The 26,527-nt window shown below is 36.4% G+C and overlaps 1 protein-coding gene across 1 annotated transcript; it reads right to left on the bottom strand.

Annotated features, from left to right (window-relative positions):
* Positions 1-22,414: 22,414 nt before the first annotated feature.
* Positions 22,415-24,467, bottom strand: LOC149156288 (GDSL esterase/lipase At5g45960-like). Its single transcript, XM_089445482.1, has 5 exons — positions 24,213-24,467; positions 23,878-24,008; positions 23,541-23,774; positions 22,854-23,109; positions 22,415-22,738 (listed from the first exon to the last, which is right to left on the bottom strand). Exons 1-5 carry the CDS (start codon positions 24,463-24,465, stop codon positions 22,548-22,550), a joined length of 1,065 nt encoding a protein of 354 aa, XP_089301608.1. The 5' UTR covers positions 24,466-24,467; the 3' UTR covers positions 22,415-22,547.
* Positions 24,468-26,527: the final 2,060 nt, after the last annotated feature.

The raw sequence follows: 26,527 nt of genomic DNA, 5'->3' as shown, positions 1-26,527 counted from the left end.
CTGATAAGAAAAATAAGAAAGCTTCTTTGATTAAATTAGATGTAAAGTTTGATTTGCCAATTTATGATGGAGAACTAAATGTAGGAAACCTAGATAACTAGATTAGACATATTGATGTATATTGTAGGGTGCAGAACATTGATTCATAAAGGATAAAGATTCAGCTGGCTAGCCTTCGCCTTGGAGGAACTGCACTAGTGTGGTTGGAAGGCAAGACACAAGTTGATCTGAAGAGACATGGTAAAATTCTTTCTACCTGGAATGAATTTGTTTCTACCATCAAAAAAGAATTCTATCCTCTAGCTTATATGCAACAAGAAATGATGAGTTGGCAAACTCTTTGCCAATTAGAGGGCCAAAGTGTACAAAGTTATACCCAGGAATTTAGAAAAAGAGCTTTAACTCTAGGCATATCTCTAGACTCACCTGAAACTTTGTTGAAGTATACAGGTGGTCTGCATAGCTATTTGAAGCACACCATTCTCATGTTTAATCCCACTGGCCTAGATGATGTATTAGTTCAAGCTACACATCTAGAAGTTAGAGGCAAGAATGTGAACCCAGAGGTTGGGGGATCATCAAAACCCTCTTCAAGCAAGAATAAGGAAAATAAGAAGCTAAAATGGAAGGAGAGGAAGACAAACACTGTACATAAGGACAAACCTTCATGCACTCATTGAAAGAAGGATGGCATGATGATTGACACTGTTGGTCTTTGCATCCGGAGCTGAAACCTAAGAAGTTCGGTGGTAAGAAGGAGAAGATTGTTGCTGCTATTCAGAAATACTTGGGGTCAAACTCAGATGATGAACCATCAGTCACAACCATAGGTATAAAAGGTAAAAATTCTAAAGCATCTACAAGTAATTCTCCGCAATCCATTGATAATGAAGATAATGAGAGGAAAAGACATGAGTTTTTTCATATTAGAGTTATTTCCAAGCACCAAAAGATTGATACTTTTTTTGATAGTCAATCACAAGTAAACTTGATTTCTGAAACAATTGTAAATAAGTTCGGATTTACTAACAACACCTCACAAGAAGCCATATCCATTAGGTTGGGTATGTGATAAATCAAAGATACAAGTAACAAGACAATGTAAACTTAGGTTTTCTATTGGGTCAACATTTGTAGATGAGGTTGAGTTAGATATAGTTCCCTTGGATATATGTGGTATTGTTTTAGGAAGTCCTTACTTGTATGATAGAAAATCCATTTTCTATAGAGCTGAAAATAAGTGTCAGCTCAGTAAAGATGGAATAGAATATATTGTAAGAGCTCATAAACTCAAAAATAACTATTCTCTCATAAACTCAGGGCAGATGAAAAGAATTGTAAATTCATGCAAGCAATTTTTACTAATGGTTGTAAAGGAAGAGAGCCCTGATAAAACGAATGTATTTGAAGCCTGTGATACTAAACAAAAATCTGATTTAGTTAAAGTTGTTTCAGAATATGATATCCTATTTCAATAACCTAAAGGTTTTCCACCCAAAAGGGAAATGATACATGATATTCATCTGCAGCAAGATGCTCCATTACCTAACATCAGAATGTACAGGTTATCTGCTTTAGAGAATGTAGAGATCAAGAAGCAGGTATAGGAACTACTCTATAAAGGATTCATAAGACCAATCACATCACCATGTGGATCTCCAATCGTACTGGTGAGAAAGAAAGATGGTTCGTGGAGGATGTGCATTGATTATAGAGCATTGAATAAAATAATGATCAAGAATCGTTATCCTCTTCCTCGCATTGATGATCTATTAGATCAGTTGAAAGACGCAGTTTACTTTTCCAAGTTAGACTTACGTAGTGGCTATCATCAGGTCAGAGTTACAGAACAAGATGCATGGAACACTGCTTTCAAGACAAAGCAAGGGCTGTATGAATGGCTGGTTATTCCTTTTGGCTTAACTAATGCTCCTGCCACTTTCATGAGAGTTATGAATGATGTACTCAAACCTTTTATTGATGATTTTGTAATTGTATATTTATATGACATTCTTGTTTTCAGTAAAACATGGGAAGACCATTTCAAGCATGTAGAGAAGACTTTAGATGTTTTGAAAAGAGAAAATCTCTATGTGGAGTTATCAAAATGTGAATTTGGCAAAACTTCTTTAAATTATTTGGGTCATATTGTAGGGGGTGGTGAATTGAGGATAGATCCCTTAAAGGTTGAAGTCATTGTGAACTGGCCTAAACCCAAATCTACTACAGAAGTTAGGAGTTTCCTAGGAGTAGCACAATATTGGAGAAAGTTTATTGCTAACTTTTCTTTGATTGTAGCTCCATTACATGCTTTAACAGGGTTGAACAAGGTGTTTCAGTGGGGAGGCAAACAGCAGAAAGCCTTCAACACCTTAAAAGAAAAAAATAGTACAGCACCAGTACTAGCACTGCCAGATCTTCAACGACCATTTGAGATTGAAACAGATGCCAGTGACCATGCCATGGGACTAGTGTTGATGCAACACGGTAAACCCATATGTTATTATTCTGAGACATTTAATTCTGCAATAGTTAATTATCCCACATATGATAATGAATTGTATGCATTAGTACATAGTGTGAAAAGCTAGAAACATTACCTAATGGGAAAAGAAACAATCATACATACAGATCATCAACCACTTGAATATTTGCACTCAAAAACTAAACTGCAGCAATCAACACATTATAGGTGGATGGGTTTCCTAAAGCAATTTCATCTTGTCATCAGATATAAGAAGGGCATAAACAATAATGTTGTAGATATGCTATCAAGACCAATCATAAATTCATCTACTATACTTAAGCATAACTTAGTAATGCATGAAAGTTACGTTGAACAATATGCTCAAGATGTAGATTTTAAAGATGTATATGCAACTTTAAGTCATGGCAAGCAAGTAGAAGAATTGGATTACTATGTTAAGGACCAACTCTTATATCATTTGGGAAAGTTATGCATTCCACAAACTAAAAGAGTTAACATAATCCGAGAAGCACATACTTCTCTCATATCAAGTCATTTTGGTGTAAGTAAAACAATTTCATAGTTGCAAAGGTTCTGTTATTGGCCAAGAATGCGTGAAACAGTTTCTAGATATATTCAAGGGTGTACTATGTGTGCTAAAATCAAGCCTAGTAATAGAAAATTAGGCTTATACACCCCACTTCCAGTTACTTCACGTCCTTGGGAAAGTGTTTCCATGGACTTTATTGGGGGATTTCCAAAATCTAGAAAAGGTCATGATTATTTATATGTTATTGTGAATAGGTTTTGCAAAATGTGTATTTTGATACCGTGTAACAAGCAGGTTATAGCTGAACAAACAGCGAAGTTGTTCTTTCAACATGTATGGGTTCATTTTGGGTTACTCACTTCTATTGTATCTGATCGAGATTCCCGATTTTTTGGGAAGTTTTGGTCAAGTCTATGGGAGTTGATGGACACCATATTAAAGAAGAGCACAACATTTCATCCACAAACCAATGGTCAAACAGAGGTGGTCAGCAGGACAATTATCCAGTTGCTCAGAGGCTATTGCAGCAAGCATCCCAAGCTTTGGGGTGAAAATTTGTGTTATGTGCAACATGCTTACAACCATGCCAAGCACTCTTCTACTCAGAGATCTCCTTTTGAGACTTGTTTTGGTTTTATACAAAAGTCTCCCTTGGATTTTGTCTTTGGTAAAGACATAACAGTTTATGGACACAGTGATGTGGACAAAGCAACCAAGTTCATTGAACAGATCAAAGAAATTCACCAAGTAGTGCAGGAACAACTGGAAAGAAGCCAGGACAAGTACAAGGAAAGGCATGACAATCATTGAATTGAGCATAGTTTCCAAGTTGGTGATCAAGTCTAGCTATACATCAACAAAGACAGAATTCAAGGTGAAGGTAAGAAGCTAAAACCAATAAGGTATGGGCCTTTCAAGATACTTGAGAAAATTGGTGAGAACGCTTTTCGCCTTGATTTGCCAGCTTATATGCATATCTATTCAGTCATTAATGCAGAGAAATTGACACTGTATGAACCTTCATTGATTGAAGATCTTGAAGAGCAAAGTCAGTTGCCTTCTATCGATGATCTGTTACCTAAATATCTCAATGAGTTGCAAGAAGATACAGTTCTATACAGGAATGTGAGAATTATGCACAGAGGGGATGTTTAGTACCTGAGGATCAGACTCAAAGGTTCAAAACCAAGCAGTGCACAATGGATAAAAATTGGGCAAGTAAGGACACTGTATAACTTTTCGTGGTCCAAAAGCTTTTTAGTTGGAAGGCGTGATCCAAAATGGATCCTAATAACCTCTAAGTCTTTCAATACTTAAACACTATCACAAAGGATAAACCTTCAAGAATGGCGGAAAACACTATCTTACGGGAAAAACATGAAGAAATGGTGAAAACAGAGTCTATCGGAGGCTTAAGCAACATCACATAGGAGTTGTCGGATCTGGCCGATCAACGGTTCAGATCTAATCGGCATATTGCAATCAGAGGTAGTAAGTGGACTTAATCAAAAGCAGCCTTATGGAAATCGCGATAGTGATTAAGCGCGATTAAATAAGGACTGTTGATCAAGTGCATAGATCAACAGTCCAGATCTACTCGCGCAATATCACATCACTCGTATGCATACATAGAAGGACTTAGCCTGCAGTTTGAAGGATTGGCGATATGCGATTGCAATATATCGCATCATAGCTTTGTAAGGGGTGATGCCAAGAAGGGCAACAACCATGTGATAGTGATGCGCTGATAGACGATAAGGCTGATCAGTGCAATCAGAGATCGGAAGTCAAAAGGGATATGCAACATGCGATATAGCTAGACCCGAAAGGGTTTATGAATGCGATATGATATATTTTGAAGTCCGATATGGAGCAATTTGTTGGGTTTTCCTGTGTATTTGGGTTTTTTTGTTATAAACCCAAATACAAAGGAACTCACGACTAGCGAATTGTGATAGCGATATAAAGGCGGACCCGATGGAGTTTAGGGCAGATTCAATAATATTGCAAGTCAGATAAAAGGCGTTTTGGAAAATTTTTCAGTGTTCCTGTGTATTTCTCTGTGTAAACAGAAAATTGACTGTTTTGGGATTTCAAATGCACCGATGGTCCCTTTCGTTTAAAAACAAGTGACCACCATACCTAAAGACGTTACACCATGATTGGTTAATGTTCAGAGGGGATTTGAGTGGACAGAGGCGGGAGCCAGAGAACCCGAAAGGGAAAATAAACAAACAAGCACCGATAGGCTTAAAAGCCACTCAGTGTCAGAGACTGAGACAGGCAATGCCGAGACAGAGAGAAAATAGAGACAGAGAGTGAGAGGGAGGGTTTGTGTACTCAGAAAGACTTGAGGGATTCAAGAAAAACCCTGTTGTTTGTTCCTGTTGTGTTGAGACTCAATTTGAGCTCACATTTGTAAAAAATCTGCTCTTGAAGAAATAATAGAGAGGTCACCACTAAACCCTGGACTAGGAGATGTAGCCCAAGAGTTTTGGGTAAACTCCTTGATTGTTTGTTGTGTTATGTGTGTGTGTCTGTTATGTTTCTCTAACTGCCCATTGTCTATATTATTTGCAATCTTTTCGATTCATTGCACTAAGTAATATAGGAAATCCTGCACATGAGTCTGTAATACCTTAATATTAATCTAAGATCTCATTATTAGATCACTTAACCTCTCACACTGGAAAAGATATGAAAGAAATAAATCGTAATCTATGAAAGCAATAAATCTTAATCTATGAAAAACAATAAATCTTCATCTATGAAAAACAATAAATCTCACACATTATAGGTAGCCAATACTAAATCATGACAGATGAAAAGTTGAGAGGCTCCAAATACAAGCATAACCAAATCAAAGTGAATATCACTCATGAGCATGGTGCCAAATCCAATTTCTATATTCAAAACATGAGCATTTCCCCAACTTTTCACACGCGCTTGAAAGGAGGAGGCTCTCCTATTTATACAAAATCATAAGAAGCTACCTCATTAATGGAGGTCCATTATTCTTGTTGGCACTCAAATCTGCCTCAGGCTGAGGAAGGCAAAACTCGAGGCCACATCAAACCACGCTCAGCCTCGTAGCTAGCCCTACGAGGACAGGAGAGGGCTCCCTCCGGGTCTATCTCGGCAAAAGGTTTTCAAAGGGGCTGAGATGACTCAAAATTAATACTGATTTTAGGCTAGTAAAGAGATAGGAAAGTTTGATTTAGATTTTTTGGGTTTTTGTTGGAGAAATGGGAAAGAACAATTTTGGGTGTGGGGATTAAGGTCAGATCTTTGCAGAATTCGAGTTGGGGCGAGGTAGGCAGTAGTTTTGATGCCTTTGATCAGGTATATAGATGGATCAGAACGACAAAGAGCTGAAGAGGGAAAGGGAGAACATGGATCCTCTCCAAACTAGCGAAAACATGTAAAACTAAACAAATTTAAAGGAAGAGCACTGTGAACAATGAATTCAACCTCATTTACTCATTCATTTAGTTTCAGAAGCATAAGAAGGGAATGGCAAACATTAAACATGAATAAACTTACAATAAACTGAGAGATAACACCATCAAGAACTGAAAGCCACAAGAATCCCAATAGGTGCTGCAAAACCTTTGATCTTTCCTTAACCAAAATATGAAAATATGTACAATAGTGTGCCAAGATCTTCCCAAGAGTCCAACCCTTGCTACTGATTGAAAATTTACATAATATAGACCATGCCAACCCATTCCCTAACCTCTAGGGGTCGAGCTCCTCCTTCTAGGATCAGCTTCAACCAATTCTAAGCAAGGAACTGAAATCTAGGTAGTCAAACAACTAACCCCTATATGCTAGGAAACTGATTCATTCATTAAATTTTTGCTATTTTGTGAATGAATCATCTAGAACAGGTAAATAAGTACCAAATTTACATCATGTATATTAAATTACATCAAGACAAACCAAAAATTACATCAAGAGGTGAAACAAGTCATAACTGGCCGAATTCCTGAGCTAGCAAGTGAAAAATTGACCAAAAACCTCCATGCGCAGCGCTCTGATCTCTACGCGTAGCGCACCTTTCAGACTGATTTCGAGGCACTTTGCGGCATCCAAATTGAGCTCACGATAGCTCGTTCGAAAGCCCTGGATGTCTAATTTCCAACCCAATTGGAATTTCCCAATTTGGAGCTTAACACCTCAAAACTGCATTCTCCAAGAGGTACTTCCTGTTGTTGCAAAAGGTGGCAGCAAGGTGGTTTTCATGGTGCTTTTGGGCCTTTTGACCATCCAGAACTTGATGAAATGCTTCGGCAATAGCTGAGCATGCGTAAATTACCATGAGAAACCACAAAATACAAAGTTTTCCTCCAGCAAGTGTCCCAATCAAAAGCGAGCGCGCATGCGCGCTGCGCGTACAACCAAAAAACCTATTTTTGGTGACCAAAATTTTCAAAATGACAAAATTTTCTCTGAATTCACTCAAATTCGGAGTGAAGACCCACCATCATGTGTTATGCTCAACCAGCGAAGCCTCGCCCAAAACTCGAAGTGGATCCGGCCTCTTTCGCCATTTTAGTGCTTGGCTCAACCTCCTTTTCAAAATCTTCATTTTTGCTTTGTTGACATGCATGCGAGCCCAATAATGATGTTTCATGTGACGGAGCATGTCTTTGTCTCTATTAGCCTTTGCCAGCAACTTCTCTAAGTGGATTTTGACCCTCTCAAGCCAAATCTCTCGGTTAGCCTCTACCTCCTACTCATACACTAAATCTGTGTCTGACATGGCTCTGACAACAAGATGTCTGCAATATGTATGTCGATATAGGTGTAGTGAAATCAAAAGTTCAATGTATGCTCAAAACCTAAACATGTTACATGTATACCAAAGCATCATAGGAAACAAGCCACAGTGGTAATAGCTCTTTTTAAGTAGATTGGCATAAAACAGTGACTGTTTTGATCACAAGGGTATTTGACAAATGAGTAAAACGTGTTATGTGCAGCCTTTGTGATGCTGGCTAAAATTTGTCAAAGGGGAAAATGAGTATGGGATTGTATTTTATCAATGGAGGATGGGAAAATGATGTGATAATGACCATAATAAAACAGAGGAAATAACAGTGGTAATACAATGGCAATGGCAGCAGTGGTAAAATGATAAACTGAAAGCGTGAGGGCAGTGACACTTTGACAATAGATGCATAGGTACATATATCAACCATACAAGCTAGGAAAACCCTCAAAAAGCCATCAACATGTTTTTAAAACCCTAAGGAATGAGTCTTATTATGAGCATAGGGTGTCACCTCTCCATACCCAACACATTAATTTCCCCACTTTAAACACACTATAAGCATTTTCAAAATCAACCGAGCAGCCATGAAAAACCTCCTTGCAAGTTTTGGAGTCGATTTGGCAAGATCTGGTCGCATGAACAAAGTTTTCTTGGTGCTATAACTCAATGCACAGCGCACAAACCCAATGCGCAATGCACCTCTATATGCACGGCACCCTTGTTAATTTACACTAGCAAGTGAGGCCCAATGCGCAGCGCACCTCTATATGCGCAACGCACCTCTATATGCGCAGCGCACACCTTGTATGAGTAGCGCACTTTTGCAGGAGGCTTTTGGAGGCCTTCCCGGTATCCAAATTAGGCGTGTGATAGCTCGTTGGAAAGGGCCTTGAGTCTACTTTCTAACCCAAGTGGAATTTGTCAATTTGGGGTTCATTTACCTTGTCAGAAATCAAATCTTCCAACACTACTTCCAACAGGTGCATCAATTCTCCTGAGGCAACGGTATTCTTGACATTTCTCAAAAACCATTATACCTGTGTAAAAAGTGAAGGACTTTTTTCTTCCTTGGCATGTTGTGAAAAAAACCCACTCTCAGTTTTCCAAAATTCATATTTTGTTGCTCTGAAACATCATTTGAGTGAAACCTATCCCGATGTGTGAAACAAGGGATTTTGTCGAAATGAAGCGAAATGAAGGGGATAAGGGGCTTCTAAATTCTTGGGGAAATTTTTGGAAGTAGGGAGGTATGTTAGGAAGTAGGAGAAAGTGGAATCTTAGAGATCGAGTGAGGGGAAGGGGTCCAAAAGGGCAAAACACATGCCTAGCCTAGAAAATTGCCAAGTTGTGGCAAGAAACTAGGGTTTGTGCGAAAATGAAGAATTTGGGGGATCTAAGTGATGGGAAGTGTTTAATAAGGTAAATTAAGGATAGGGGAAGGTGTATGAACATCAGGATGCAAGTTTTTATGATGATTTGGCCATTCAAGAGAAATTGCCTTCAAAACCCTAGGAGAGGGAAATGAACTTACCTAGATGCAACTGAAGCATGAACAAGGTGTAAAATGACCCATTGGAACCTGACATGATGATGAAAACCCTCTGAATGATGATACACTCAGTTGAATGATGACATGGACTGCCATTTGGAAAACTTTGAAAAGAGTGAAAACAAACCCTAGACCTAAAGCCTATTGACCAAATTTTGCTTGAAGACTCTTTGAAATGACAAAATTTGACCTTGACACCTTAAAATAACTTTGTAAGAGCAAATTTGATCACTCGAGGAAGGCCACAAAGGCTGACACTAACATTGGCTCCAATGGGGATGGTAGCTCCTTGGAGGTGCCAAGAACGGTAGATTTTTGGGAGAGCAGACCAATCCCTTCGTCCATTGGGCAATGGAGTCAATTATTGCGAAAAAAAAAATGACAAAAGACTGATGACTTAATTTATTTGACTGGAACTTGATTGAAAACTGACTCGAAAAATGACTCAACTTGACTAAGACCTGAACTTACAACCTAAAACTTAGTGGCAGTACATGGCCACGTGTGTTCCTTACAAGACAATATATCCTCAAACTATATCAAAATGCCAATGCAACCAATCAAGAAGATGGCTTCTTGACTGATTCTTCCTATTAGATCTTCTGGTCAACAATACAAACTGATCACTGGGCATCCAAAAACCTATTTGACTGTGATCTCCTTCCTCACTGAATACTACAATAAACAACTTCAGTGCTGGTTGCAACGAACTTGCCAGAGGATCTTGAAAAACATGAATATTTGCCATTGCCACATCCTGCTGAAAAAACAAGGTGTCTTTTGCTTCAAATTCTGATATGCCTTGATCATGTGCTTCAGTAAAAGTATGCTCATAGGCTTCAAAAAACTCTGAACAAATGGATGAGCAGATCTCTTCTTGGAAAAACATTTCAGCACATGAAACATATGAAGAGGAATCTGAATGGAAATCCCGAATGTTTTGATCCTCTGTGGTGTGAATGTGCTGTAGGTCATCCTTAAACAAAAAACAATCTTCGAGATTATCAAACATGACATCCTTATCATCTTTGTGAAAGAAAAAATTATCTTTTTGCTGGTCTACAAAACTGATTATAAGACAGTCATCTTTTTCAAAAGAGGAAGAAGTTTCACCAACACTTTCCTGACTATTTGTGCACTGCAAATCTGCTGTAGCTTGGGCTGTAACAAGACCTCTCAAAAGTAGATCTATCTCATCTTCAGACAAAGGAGACAATGCTTTTTGTTTTCTTCTGCTTAAACAGTAATTATCTTCATATGACAGGGAATTCAAACTATCATTTATTACTGAGTTATTGAAAGGAGATTTATCACTTACTTGCACAAAGATCTCATTATGTTTTTTATGAACATCTGAATCCAAAACTCTGTCTATGATCTCAGCAGCAGAGCTCTCTTTGATGGGCTTCAGCACAAGATATGGTTGGTCATTACAATTTGAATCTAGTTCTGGAGTAGCTGTCCTAACATTGTCACATTCTGCAATCTGTATGTTTTCTTCTTCTGTGGGCAGATCTGAAACAAGCTCTTCTCTTTCATCAATTTCAGCCATATAGCAAATTTCAACCTGCTGATCTTGATTTTGCTGCAAAATTTCCTCATCATCTTGATGGGAATCCTCTAGGTTCTCTTCATGTTGCTGAAATGGATTCTCATTCAGAGCCTCCATGATTTCTTTGTCCATCAAGTCATCACGCCCATAAAAATCCTCAAGATCTTCAATAAAGCTATGAACATGGCTACAACAGTCCTGAACTAGAGCCAAGGATGGATATGATTCTTTATACTTTTCAAAGAACATGGTATGAAAATCATTTAAACAGTAAACAGAAGCAGATGGTAAACTTTCATACCAAAATCGGGCTTCATCTTCCAGAGTAGCCATAAACATTTTCATCAAACAGTCTTCAGGAAAGTCGATATTTAATTTATGCACATGAATGTGAAATTTCACCAGATGAAGAGCAGCATCATTACCTTCCACATTTCTGAACATAGGCAAATTCTTTGACCAATCTACCTTCGGCATTTTGTTTGGAAAACCTGGGATGTGATCTCGGCTCATGGGAGCGTATCTTCCTGCAATCCGATCCATCTTAAGAAATCTCAAAGCTACTGATCTCTCTGCAGTGGAGTCACCATGAAGCACAGGTTGTTGGATTCTTTAGTGAAAGGAGTCGCCAGGTGAATGATTTCAGCCTTCTTATGTCTGATTGTTGTCCACCATCAACCATCAGATCTGATGTTGATACATATACTGTGGTAATTAACAAGTTAGATATCACGTTTACAAGCTAGACCAGAGATTGACTGAAATAGCGTTTATCTACTTCCGCTAATGCAAAGCAAAAGCGTTTCGAAGGCTACCTGGCATAACTTCAGGCTCCGTCTATAGCTCTAAAACAAATCACATCAACAAGCAAACCATTTTTCCCCAGTATGGTCACCACTATGTTAGCGCTCAAATCTGCCTCAGGCTGAGGAAGGCAAAACTCGAGGCCACATCAAACCACACTCAGCCTCATAGCTAGCGCTACGAGGACAGGAGAGGGCTCTCTCTGGGTCTATCTTGGCAAAAGGTTTTCAAAGGGGCTGAGATGACTCAAAATTAATACTGATTTTAGGCTAGTAAGGAGATAGGAAAGATTGATTTAGATTTTTTGGGTTTTTGTTGGAGAAATGGGAAAGAACAATTTTGGGTGTGGGGATTAAGGTCAGATCTTTGCAGAATTCGAGTTGGGGTGAGGTAGGCAGTAGTTTTGATGCCTTTGATCAGGTATATGGATGGATCAGAACGACAAAGAGCTGAAGAGGGCAAGGGAGAACATGGATCCTCTCCAAACTGGCCAAAACATGTAAAACTAAACAAATTTAAAGGAAGAGCACTGTGAACAATGAATTCAACCTCATTTACTCATTCATTTAGTTTCAGAAGCATAAGAAGGGAATGACATACATTAAACATGAATAAACTTACAATAAACTGAGAGATAACACCATCAAGAACTGAAAGCCACAAGAATCCCAACAGGTGCTGCAAAACCTCTGATCTTTCCTTAGCCAAAATATGAAAAATATGTACAATAGTGTGCCAAGATCTTCCCAAGAGTCCAACCCCTGCTACTGATTGAAAATTTACATAATATAGACCATGCCAACCCATTCCCTAACCTCTAGGGGTCGAGCTCCTCCTTCTAGGAGCAGTTTCAACCAATTCTAAACAAGGAACTGAAATCTAGGTAGTCAAACAACTAACCCCTATATGCTAGGAAACTGATTCATTCATTAAATTTTTGCTATTTTGTGAATGAATCATCTAGAATAGGTAAATAAGTACCAAATTTACATCACGTACATTAAATTACATCAAGACAAACCAAAAATTACATCAAGAGGTGAAACAAGTCATAACTGGTCGAATTCCTGAGCTGGCAAGTGAAAAATTGACCAAAAACCTCTATGCGCAGCGCCCTGATCTCTATGCACAGTGCACCTTTCAGACTGATTTTGAGGCACTTCCCAGCATCCAAATTGAGCTCACGATAGCTTGTTGGAAAGCCCTGGATGTCTACTTTCCAACCCAAGTGGAATTTCCCAATTTGGAGCTCATTTGCCCCCTCAAAATTGCATTCATCCAGAGGTACTTCCTGTTGTTGCAAAAGGTGGCAGCAAGGTGGTTTTCATGGTGTTTTTGGGCCTTTTGACCATCCAGAACTTGATGAAATGCTTCGGCAATAGCTGAGCATGCGTAACTTACCATGACAAACCCAAAAATATAAAGTTTTCCTCCAGCAAGTGTCCTAATCAAAAGCGAGCGCGCATGCGCACTGCGCGTACAACCAAAAAACCTGTTTTTGGGGACCAAAATTTTCAAAATGACAAAATTTTCTTCGAATTCACTCAAATTCGGAGTGAAGACCCTCTATCATGTGTTTTTCTCAACCAGTGAAGCCTCAGCCAAAACTTGAAGTGGATCCGGCCTCTTTCGTCATTTTAGTGCTTGGCTCAACCTCCTTTTCAAAATCTTCATTTTTGCTTTGTTGACATGCATGCGAGCCCAATAATGATGTTTCATGTGACGGTGCATGTCTTTGTCTCTATTAGCCTTTTCCAGCAACTTCTTTAAGTGGATGTTGACCCTCTCAAACCAAATCTCTCGGTTAGCCTCTACCTCCATTTCATAAACTGAATCTGTGTCTGACATGGCTTTGAAAACAAGATGTCTGCAATATGTATGTTGATATAGGTGTAGTGAAATCAAAAGTTCAATGTATGCTCAAAACCTAAACATGTTACATGTATACCAAAGCATCATAGGAAACAAGCCACAGTAGTAATAGCTGTTTTTAAGTAGATTGGCATAAAACAGTGACTGTTTTGATCACAAGGGTATTTGAAAAATGAGTAAAACGTGTTATGTGCAGCTTTTGTTATGCTAGCTAAAATTTGTCAAAGGGGAAATTGAGTATGGGATTGTATTTTATCAATGGAGGATGGGAAAACGATGTGATAATGACCATAATAAAATAGAGGAAATAACAGTGGTAATACAATGGCAATGGCAGCAGTGGTAAAATGATAAACTGAAAGCGTGAGGGCAGTGACACTTTGACAATAGATGCATAGGTACATATATCAACCATACAAGCTGGGAAAACCCTCACAAAGCCATCAACATGTTTTTAAAACCCTAAGGAATGAGTCTGCTTATGAGCATAGGTTGTCACCTCTCCATACCCAACACATTAATTTCCCCACTTTAAACACACTATAAGCATTTTCAAAATCGACTGAGCAGCGATGAAAAACCTACTTGCAAGTTTTGGAGTCGATTTGGCAAGATCTGGTCGCATGAAAAAAGTTTCCTTGGTGTTGTAACCCAATGCACAGTGCACAAACCTAATGCACAATGTACCTCTATATGCATAGCGCCCTTGTTAATTTACACTAGCCAGTGAGGCCCAATGCGCAGCGCACCTCTATATGCACAGCGCACACCTTGTATGAGCAGTGCACTTTTGCAGGAGGCTTTTGGAGGCCTTCCCGGTGTCCAAATTAGGCATGTGATAGCTCGTTGGAAAGGGCTTTGAGTCTAATTTCCAACCCAAGTAGAATTTTTCAATTTGGAGTTCATTTACCTTGTCAGAAATCAAATCTTCCAACACTACTTCCAGCAGGTGCATCAATTCTCCTGAGGCAACGGTATTCTTGACATTTCTCAAAAACCATTATACCTGTGTAAACAATGAAGGAGGTTTTTCTTCCTTGGCATGCTATGAACAAACGCTCTCTCAGTTTTCCAAAATTCATAATTTATTGCTCTGAAACATCATTTGAGTGAAACCTATCCCGATGTGTGAAACAAGGGATTTTGTCGAAATGAAGCGAAATGAAGGGGATAAGGGGCTTCTAAATTCTTGGGGAAATTTTTGGAAGTAGGGAGGGATGTTAGGAAGCAGGGGAAAGTGGAATCTCAGAGATCGAGTGAGGGGAAGGGGTCCAAAAGGGCAAAACACAGGCCTAGCCTAGAAAATTGCCAAGTTGTGGCAAGAAACTAGGGTTTGTGCGAAAATGAAGAATTTGGGGGATCTCAGTGATGGGAAGTGTTTAATAAGGTACATTAAGGATAGGGGAAGGTGTATGAACATCAGGATGCAAGTTTTTCTGATGATTTGGCCATTCAAGAGAAATTGCCTTCAAAACCCTGGGAGAGGGAAATGAACTTACCTAGACACAACTGAAGCATGAACAAGGTGTAAAATGACCCATTGGAACCTGGCATGATGATGACAACCCTCTGAATGATGATACACTCATCTGAATGATGACATGGACTGCCATTTGCAAAACTTTGAAAAGAGTGAAAACAAACCCTAGACCTAAAGCCTAGTGACCAAATTTTGCTTGAAGACTCTTTCAAATGACAAAATTTGACCGTGACACCTTAAAATCACTTTGTAAGAGCATATTTGGTCACTGGAGGAATGCTACAAAGGCTAACACTAACAATTCTCTCCCTAGATCCCTAAAAATCTCATAGAGTTACAACTCAAATAGATAATCATGAGACACATATCCTCTTTGACCTTTATCAAAATCGTCTTCCATATCTTCGAGGGAATTCTAATTTGAGCATTGGAGGGCACATAAGGGTGTCTTAGAAGCTTCCAAATAACCTACACATGTCATGAAACTCAAACCACTTTTAACTATTAGCGGCTATATGTCATTTTTCTATGTTTTAATCATTTAATTCACTTATAATACTAGAAATCATGAAATTTTGGAAAATGCAAAGGTAACCCCATGTAATCATGAAAATGGAGGCTAATGAAAGGGTATATGGCTATGGAGTTGCGACATGTGAGCGAAATGGTGACAACAAAGGTGAAAGTGGATGATATTTTGAAGACATTTTGGAGACTCTATAACCTTGTCTAATTTATGTTGAGGAAAGACACAGGATGCATTCGAATAGGTAGGAAATTTATATTGTTGATTTTAAAAGAATTTTTCTTTGCTAGTTCTATCAATTTGTCATCCTTGTCCATAGAAATACATTTTATAGGGATGCAATTTTCATAAATAATTTTCTTGTAGACAAATCCAACACTACTAGCACTTAAGGATCTGATTCACTCGAATGATGAACAAGTCTTAAAAAATTCTTGCTCGTCTCTATCTTATCATTCTGATCAAACATATGATAAAATTCACGCTGTGATTGAGGCTAGTATTTATTGAAGATTGATTGAGCTTCTAATGTAAGCATAAATACTGAAAGAATTGATGAACATTTTTAAACTTCTACCTATTGTTAATGTTGTAGATATATTTATTTTTCACAACGACATTAATGTTATGGTTAAGAATTTGTTTTATTAGTTTCAGATTTTTGTATTTAGAAACATTACAAGTTGTCCAATTCTATCATTTTTCTTTAAGGCATTTGAAAATTTCAATTTTACATGTTTTCTCTCTAGATTCATCCATCTCCATATGTTCGTATCCCTGCACTCTGCACTCTGGGAAATACTATAACTGGAGATGAATACTTACGTTTCATTTGTTAATTTATGTTCACAATGTGGAACTTCCGTGCCTCTTGCCACTATTGACCCATAATCATAAGAAAAGTATCAAGAAGGAAGCATCCTAGACCATCTAAAACATAACCACAGAAAACAAAGATAAAATACAGATTCCTTAGCTCCTACTTTATAGTTTAAAATGACATTTCATTGAATATCTTATTACTTATAAAATGTTGTTTAAGTTCATGTACCCTGATTTTGCATTGGTTGACGTGCTATGATTAGTGCATACATCATTCCTAATCTTGTACAACTACTACAAACTGTTGAGTTTGATATCAAGAAAGAAGCAACATCGACTATATCTAATGCTAATTCTACTAGTACACATGATCAAATCATATATGTCTTTAGTGAATATATATGATCAACACAAGCATTTCCAAAATGAGTTATCTAACAAAGAGGTCAACTTATAAGATGTGATATAACGAGATGTGTTTCCTGATATGAATCAGCATGATGTAGATGTTCAAGAACTTGTGTCAGTTGATGCAATTAGACAAACTACTAATACCTACTTTTGTTTGTAGATATTATGTGAATATGGAATTAAGCCTTTATGTGATCTTCTAGTGTGTCCAAACCCAAGAATTATAGCTCATGTATGTAACCAACAAATAAAAAATTAGTACTTCTCAAAGGATTTGGTGGTGATCCCTCTAGAATTTAATTCAGAACAAGTTATATTGACACAATCTGCACTCATGTGTCTCAATACCAAAACACATAGGAATTACCAAAGTTTCAGCTCTAATGCTCCTTAGGGAAACACATATCATTGATAACATTTGCAAGCTTTCAAAATCCAAGTGGGTTTTGTGAAACTTCCATTAAGGTCTCTTACCGCACGGTGAATTCAACTTCCTTTGTAGATAAGGTACGTGCTTAAAGTTCTTTACATATGAGGTAATCATTTGTTACATGATCTTGATTTTAGGGAAAAAACTTCATGTCTCCTAATTCAGTTTCTTTTGGGCAACCCTGCCTTGGGAAGGAAGCATGTTCCATCTTTGTTCCCAAATATGCATTTGGAAGATTATGTGAGGACAATCTCAAGTCTATGGTAGTTGGGACAATCTGCAAATATTGATCAAGCATTGTTGCAAACCAAAATAATATTGCTCCTCGGAAAATGATCAATTGTAATAATGAAATGTATGAGAAAGCATCATATATTCTTGAAACTTATTTGGCTAGAAGATGATGAATATGGTCAAAAGTTACCTACCACTGGAGAAGCTACCGAGGCAACATTCAATTTTGGCACAAATCAACCAATGGTTCCTCCTGGTGGATTCACCTTTGGTTGAAAAGGTATAATTATATTTTACTCATATAATATTGGTTCAATTGTTGGTTTTATTTTCAGTATTACTTTTGTTTAACATACATACCACTACCAGATTTCAAGAATTTTAGCTATTGGAATTCAACAAAATTGATTACTATGATTTGAAGTAGCTGTGAAAATTAATAGAGCTTTCTTTTCTACTAGAGTATTTGGGGTACCGAATTTTCCTTTTGCACTATTTTTATCAATTTCAAAACATTTTTTGGTATAGTTATATATATTCATTTTCATTATTGAGTTATCTTTGCAAATATTTGTCTCAAGGAATTTTAGTTGTTTTGGAACTTCTTAGAAATACCATCCAATGCTTTTAGCATAGCATAATAAGCCTTCTGCTGCAATTATATGAACATGATTCAATCCGATCCGCACAACTCAATGTTATCCCATACATTTTTTCCTAACCCAATGCCATCTTCTATGGTTTCAAACATCTTCATGGTTATGGGGAAAAGACATGCGACATTTTGTGTCTGCATATTCTGCAACTAGCATATATGATTACATGTACTTGTTTCGCAAAATTTGCATAAATTTTATACAATACTTGCACTAAAGAAGCTCCATCCACCCTCACAGTTCCTTGTTTATTAATGGAATTGATTTGTGTACATTTCAGGGATGCTTTGTAATCAACTATTTATCTTTTATTTATTAGTATTTTATATCAATTATTCCTATTTTTTCCTATTATGAAATTTTCCTTGTGAACATTGGTGGCACCAATTAAATACTTAATACGTGGATCCATCAATTTTAAATGTAGAAATTTTGTGATAAATAATACATGGATCGTAGCTGTATGTGCTTCCCTTGAATAATTCCTTCATTTGCTTATCTATGTTTTGCCTTGAGGCCAATTAATAGGGCTAATTAACTACTCAATACATGGATCTAGAAAGTTTTAATATGGTGATCCTTGTTGTAAATTATCCTCTTGAATAATTCATTTATTTTCAAATCTATGGCTTATGCAAATCTCATTTCCCCTAAATCTTTAAAAACAAAAAAAATTACATAAAAGATATTTCCATGCTATTTTAGATAATGTCCAAGTTGACGTTATTGCTTTTCTTGGACCAGTGTATAATGTCATTTTATTTTAAAATTAAATATGCACAAAATTCATTTATACAAAAATATAGCGACATGGCACCATGTGCCTCTTGTCTTGATAGAGAAAAATTTTTAAGCCAATAATTACTTCATAAGGTGTTTCCCTTTGAAAACAACTCCCCTAGTGGCCATTTTGTGTGGTTATCGATCACCCATTCTCTATGTTATATGATAGAACTATCCTCTATCGTCAGATCAATTCCTCATATCTAGGTGGTTATTAAAGTGATTTACTAAAGTCAGGTGAGACTAGTTATTTCGTTACGTGCGAATATCGTTGTACCTCCACCACGCATATGTAGGCGATTACTGAATTCTGGTGGGACTTTAGTTTTTCCAATGACCCTAATCACTCTTGCATTTCTCCTACTTGTGTATATGAGGAAGCATGGAGTGTGCACGAATAGAGGAGTACAACACAGAGGCTTAATGGTCGATCGCCAACCCATCCATTGTTAGTTGGTTTATTATGGGGGATCTTTACACTAAGGAACTTGGGCATCGAGTGTTTGGTAATAGATATGCTCCCCATGTACAAATTTGTGGTGTTGTAAGGTTTGAAAGAGGGATTAGAATGTGTGTTCTGTCTGAGCATATTCGAAGGTCTGTATGTCCTACGATTATTTCCCAAGAATCCAACGAACTGGAGGACAGGTGACCTCAGCTCCTACAAACCATTATGCAGACTCCTATCAGCCACATGGCTTTCATAGAGGTTAAGCTGAGAGACAAATAAGAAACGAATCATAGAACGGCACAAACAAAAACAATGGGTGGATCTTTTGCTCAGAATTGCCACAAGAGACCCATGTCTTAGATCATAAACTTCAATAGATTTAGTCTCACATTAGAAACAACAATACGTTGCTTCCACTTACAAAGTATCGATGGGGAGATGGGTGAAAATGGTTTTCTATTTCTAAGGATATTGTGGAATCATTGACCAATGACAATGAAAAAGAGGATGCAAACCATGCTGGTATAAGAAACAATACAAATTATTTTAGAGAAACTATGAAGGATAAATATATTCTCTCCTCTTATTGAATAAATTATTAAACCTAAAGTAATAAAACAATAAAAATGCACATATTTTCTTCAAAAATTTATTTTTTATTAAAGCAACAACTTTTACAGAGATTCAAGATACAGTTTTTATTTTTATTTTTATAATAATCACATGTTTTCTTGTTTTAAGTAAACTCGATAAGAGTATAAAATGGTTTACAGTTTGACTGGGATTGTATAATGTTTCTTTATCAATCAATATAACTTCACAGTGAGCTGCTTTTACTTGATCAATTTGTATCTCTTGCATTGAAAAATTAACTTTCGCACATGCTTGTCAATCTGTGATTCTTTTGATATGGGATGCAGTTTAACCTGTAACTTATTTAGTGCTGGATGTGAGAGATTATGGTTTCCAGATTTGTATTGGTTGATATTATCAATCAAAATTACTATTACACCGTTGGATGAATAAGGAACTGTAGCGATCCATTGTAATAATGCTAGTGGAAATGTTCACAAGTCAAAGGAGCTTAGTCATTCAATAAATTGAATCAACGACTCCTCAGTCTCTTTGGATAGACAGAGTATTAATGATAGCTTGGTATTTGTGTCAATTATATATTGTTACAACACTAAAGTGGTTCATAAGCTTGCCTGTACAAATTGGAAGCCTAAGTCCACCTTTATAAATCTCATCAAAACTTCCAAAGAAGTGTTTCTCTTTAAATTCATTCAACAATTTTGAATGTACCTTTATTTTTATATTAAGCGCTTTGAAAAGAAAATTAGAACCAAGGAGCATGAGCTAACTAATTAGTATCTTTTTTGAAGGATGTTTTGTGTTAAAGCTTTATTAGTTAAAAGTGAATTCATGAAGATTTTATTTGGACACGCATTTGAATTTCCAAAGAAACTTTAATCATTTTTTCGTGGGTTGTTGATATCATTAATTAAAAGGGATTTGGTATCCTAGTCAAGTTCATAGTCCTTTCTAGGATTCAAAGACCAAATGTGTTGATCTTCATTATTCAAATTTACCATCCTTGTATGGTAATTATTTGATATTTTGAACATAATTGAGTTCAAAAGTTCCATATTTTGGCTTCAATTTGATCTTCTTATAATTTTTCCAAAATCATTCGGTGTAGGTCTATGATCCTGTCCAAAGATTGATAAAAAAGAGTGATACAAATGTTTCCTAGAGTTTGAATTGGGGGAACAATGTAAATGGATCTGAATGAAACCCAAGAGAGCTATATCAATTGCAAGAAATCTTGAATCCCAAATAAAGTTGGCATATACAAATAGGGTGTGGATAAATTCCAACCATTCAAGTAGGAAAATACTTGCTATATGAACTGAAAGGAATCATGAATCCCAAATAAAGTTGGCATATACAAATAGGGTGTGGATAAATTCCAACCATTCAAATAGGAAAATACTTCAAAGAAGTGTTGCCAATGCAAATACATATGGATGTTTAACCAAAAGACCAAATCAATGTCTTCTGCTCAATAATTGCTAAGGATATATATATTTTCCACCAATACAATGCATTCTTTGGAAACTACACTAAATAACCAAAAAGAGAGAACCTGATACTGTGGATACTCTTGTCATGTCAACGATGCAATTCTTGAGACACCCCTCTTTAACTAAGATCCAAAATTCTACTTACACTCTTTAGCGAAATATGGTGACACTTTCACTTTCATCATGGAAGAGTAACAACTTAATGCTACTATCTTACGAGGTTTCCTTTGCAACATCCGGTGCAATTGCTAGTTTAAGACACTCCCATAAGTTTAAGACACTCCCATAAAAATAATATTTAAAATTATACACAACGTTTTTTCTTTCAAGTTAACACAATTTACCTAAACATAATGTCAAATATTGTCTTAAAATCTCTTTAAAATTCTCTCAAATATTGTCTTACAACCCCTGTATGTTATAGTAATACAATAATGACCCTAATTAAATTCAAAAGCAAAAAAACATAATTTGAATAATAAAACACGCTCCTCCCAAAATATAGTGATTCAATTTCAAACAACCGAGTGAAGTTTTCTCTGTTAAAAAAACAACTGGTTACACTAAACCCAATTTTAAACCTCGACACAAATCGACTTTTTCCATTTCGCATGTCTGTTTTACGTTCGTGCCCATAGTGAGCTTGAATTTACCAACTTTTTAGGGAGTTCATTCTCATAGATTGACATGTCAACTCGGTGGCCTTTATATCACATGGACCTCATTATGGTCTTCTCCGATTCTCCCAACACACTTTTTCTCCGTGTTTGACCGTTATGAACAATTAGTTGGGAAATAAAACTCAATTCGCGAAGTTCTCGCCCTGCAATATCTTAGAAATAGATCTCAGCGACCCATTGTTGTGGAATTTATCTATGAAAGCTCATATAATAGATTGTTATTTTTTTCCTTGATACAGTTACTGGATCCTAATGAGAAAATCTGTTCAGAAATTCCCACGATTACAACTATATAGTACCTAATAGTAATGCGGAGCTGATTCGATTCTCGCTTCCGTTTTTATTTGACTGGATTCGTATCTACTATTGACTAATCACAATTTGTCGTTTTCCATGAATTGCTCACAGCTGTACTGCTAGAAAAGACTCAGAGCAACCTGTGAGAACATGTCTTGCGCCAGGATATTGTACGCTTTGCCCGTTGGATGAAAAGAGTCCCAAAATACGTATTTGTATGGATCGCGGCATACCGGAGTCGTGGGGTTGCATAGTATACCTGTCTCCAGCAAGCCCGTTCCGCAGCAACCTTTCCTCACTACTTTAAAGCCTTCCACACATTTATTCATAAGTTATCACTGGTTAGCAACCTCTGCATTTCTGCACATAAAGCTGTACTGAAACTTATTAAAGCGTGAAGGAATGAAAAGAAAAGAGAATATTACCATATTTTCTAGGATTCTTGATGAAGTCCAACAGCTTGTCATACACGTTAATATAAGCAAGCTTAATTCCAGGAACTGATGGTTGCAATGCCTCTAGTAATGATACAGCCTTCTGATTAAACGAGATGGCAATGTCATTAAACTCGTCGACGCATCCTTTACCGGTCAAATTGTACAGAGTGATTTGAGAAGGCAAACAGCCGAAAGGAGGCAGACCGATGAGGGCAAATAAGGTGGCACCTTCCTGGTAAATGCTCTGTCAAAAAGATCGTCAATTCGGATTAAAATTTTATTAGAATAATCGATAATAATAGATAACAAGGTATAATCCATCGCAAGGTTTAATGAATTACAACAAGGTTTGAAATTCATTACAACAAAGTTTGAAGTCATTACAACAAACATTTGAAGTCATCACAACAAAGTTTATATGAATAACAATCATTTTATTTTGAAATCCAATCATTCCTTTTACCCCCAATAAATTTTTATTATCTTCATCAAATATTCTTATAATCAAAAGAAATTTGCGAACTCCTTATCGTTTTTTCTCCTAACGATTCAACCATGTAATTGTGAATATGGGAAAAAAAATTCAACCAATTCCTTATAATGCTTCATATACTAAAATATTGATAATTCAGGAAGCATGAAACGTCACTCTCAACGCAGAGACCATATGATTACCCGTATAAATTCCGAGAGAGAGCATAGAAGAAGATCTTGGAACTCGGTAACAGTATACTGTGCACGAGTAAGGGGATTGAGAAAATAATTATCGACATAATCATTGGTACCCGCACTTATCGTAAACAAGGCTCCCGATATTATCTTGCTGGCATTCTCCGTACCTACCGTATTCACAATTTCCTTTCGATAAAGCTTGAAATTGTCCAGCTGCTTCCGCACAGTTAGAACATTCTGCATGAAGTAAAGCAGAAATTATATCTGGGCTATGAAATACCTTTCTCTATATCTAAATCCCTATATCGTTAATACCATCACGTGTAAAACGTATACTAACAGTAGCGAGTGAGGTAGAATCATCATATCCAGAAGAAGAAGAAGCGAAGCTTGCCCCTTTAAGAATCCGTGGCCCTCGGATTTGAGGATTCAAATATGCGGGAACTGTATCAGGAAGGCCTAATAATCCAGCTGTATACAATTGGAAAAGCTAAACATGAATATTGTTTCCCAGGGAAAACTTAGACATAAGCATTGCTACTAATGAATAACAACTATATTAGAATTGTGTTTATTTTACAGTTAGTTTCTAATTCAATCTCTGCAAACCTAGCCACGATATTTTTTCATTCTACTTCACTATGTAAAGAAAAAAGAAAGATGGAGTAGAAGTACAAATTATATCTGTTACTAATTTTCCGTTCGTAAATCGACCAGTGGGCTTTCTGCCGACGAAATCTCTTCCATATGGACGAAAGTTGGCCTTCACAAAGGTTGCAAGCGCATTGTTATTACCAGAATCTACAGTGGAATCCCCAAATACGTACAGGGCTGTGGCCCTAGGCTTTGCGTACGTTAACTTTGGTTCACCGAATGCCAAGACAATATAGAGATATGTTACAATACAAACTTTCAGACGCCCCTCCATGGTTAATACTTTGCCTGGACTTCTCAGAGATGGTTGGAGAATTAGAGTGGCACGACCACTTTAAATAATAGCTGGCTGATATGAATTATTTACACCATGCTACTTCATCGATAAATGTTGGCCAGGCTAGCTTAATTAAGGTGATGTGAAATCTGTTATAAACCATCATTCGATCCTCCAAAACTGATGGTCACGAGTCATTCGATCCTATCTATAACAAAAAAATAATATCTATGACAAAACAAGTAGTAATATCTATGAGAAAACAACTAGCCCTTCCATCCACAAAAGCATCACTTGTCTATTATAATAAAAATGTATGTAAAAACAAGTAACGATATTTTCTGATCTCACATAGTACATAGGTAGACAGATGGTATTTTCCTATATAAAGCTTTCATAAATGAAGGACGTAAGTTTGAAGACGGCATTGCGGTGACTAAACTTTTGGTCGTTTGCTCTGGCGACTCTCAATTAAATAAATTTCTGCTTCAACGGCGAGTAAAGTTTGAAAATGACTTACACTAACTTCCACGTAACAGTTTTATTTAACTCGTTCCTCCGTTCCACTCACGCAAGGTAGAGTGCTGCATGCACGCCTTGCATGCCATGTGTGGTGGGTAAATGTAGTTTAAAGGTTCCAAAGAGTTACTTGTACAATATAATTATTAGAATAGGGTTGCGGTATCTATTAAATGGTCAGTAAATATCAATTTTATGAGAAACATCAGGATATATTTTATATTAATAAAAATAAAATTAAAATTAAAAGAAATCATAAAATTAGTATAATCATATAATTAAATCATCAAATTGTTGGTGAATTTTATTTATAATAATTAATGTATAACAAAAATCAAAATAATTATTTTGGTATACAGTTTATCTGGTTAAGATTAATAAAAATCATAAAAATTAATTAAATTATAAGTTTTTTATTTTATTATTATAAAACTAATTAATATATGAATTAAACATATATGCACTTAAAAAGACATGGAAAAATAAATTTAACCATAAAGATTCATGTCACTTTACTATGCATAGACTTTGTTATGATAATATGGGCCAATATCATGATTTATCAATACTACATGTCCAACAAACCATAACTTATTTCATATGACACTTTTTTAAGCCACATAATTTTTTTTAATTAATCCATTTAAATGATATAAGGTAGACAAAACATAACTAGTTTTAAGATAAACTATCAACTTTTAATATGTAATTATTATTACAAATATTCTAAAATACTTCGTATAGGTTAACATTTATCATTCGTATAACATATTTTCCACCTTACTCAATCTTTTTTAGTGATGAAACATTTACTATCAATTACTAAATCTTAATAATAAATCCCTGTTTCCTATCCTTCTTTACCTAATAAAATATTTATAGAGTAGTTCTTAAACTCTAAGGTAATATGTATAAATATAGGTCTTTCACGAGGCTCACACACTTATACACTCACTATGGTGACTTAAATTCTTGGTTCGGGAGGTTCTAAACCCTTTGGTGTCAAGGTACGAAACACTATAATATTCTATGACTATTTAGTCGATATATCGTCGATTTAAATATAGGTATTTAACGAGGCTCACCCACTTATACACTCGATATGGTGACTTAAATTGTTGGTTTGGAGGTTCTAAACCCTTTGGGGTCATGGTATTGAACATTATAATATTCTATGACCATTTAGTCCATATATTGTCGATTTAAAGATAGGGCTTTAACGAGGCTGACACACTTATACATTCAATATGGTGACTTAAATTCTTGGTTTGGGAGGTTCTAAACCTTTTGGGGTCATGGTATGAAACATTATAATATTCTATGACTATTTAGTCCATATATAGTGGATTTAAATGTAGGTCTTTAATGAGGCTCACACACTTATACACTCAATATGGCGACTTAAATTCTTTGTTTGGGAGGTTCTAAACCCTTTGGGTCATGGTATGAAACATTATAATATTGTATGACCATTTAGTCATTATATCGTCAATTTAAATTATCTACTATAGTTTTAACGTTATATATGCCATATATTTCC

Source organism: Pinus tabuliformis, chromosome 9 (assembly GCF_031772625.1).
Source record: "Pinus tabuliformis cultivar Carrire ecotype Pingquan chromosome 9, CPIR1, whole genome shotgun sequence".
Classification (NCBI taxonomy): Eukaryota; Viridiplantae; Streptophyta; class Pinopsida; order Pinales; family Pinaceae; genus Pinus; species Pinus tabuliformis.
This window is presented reverse-complemented; position numbering and strand designations above follow the sequence as displayed.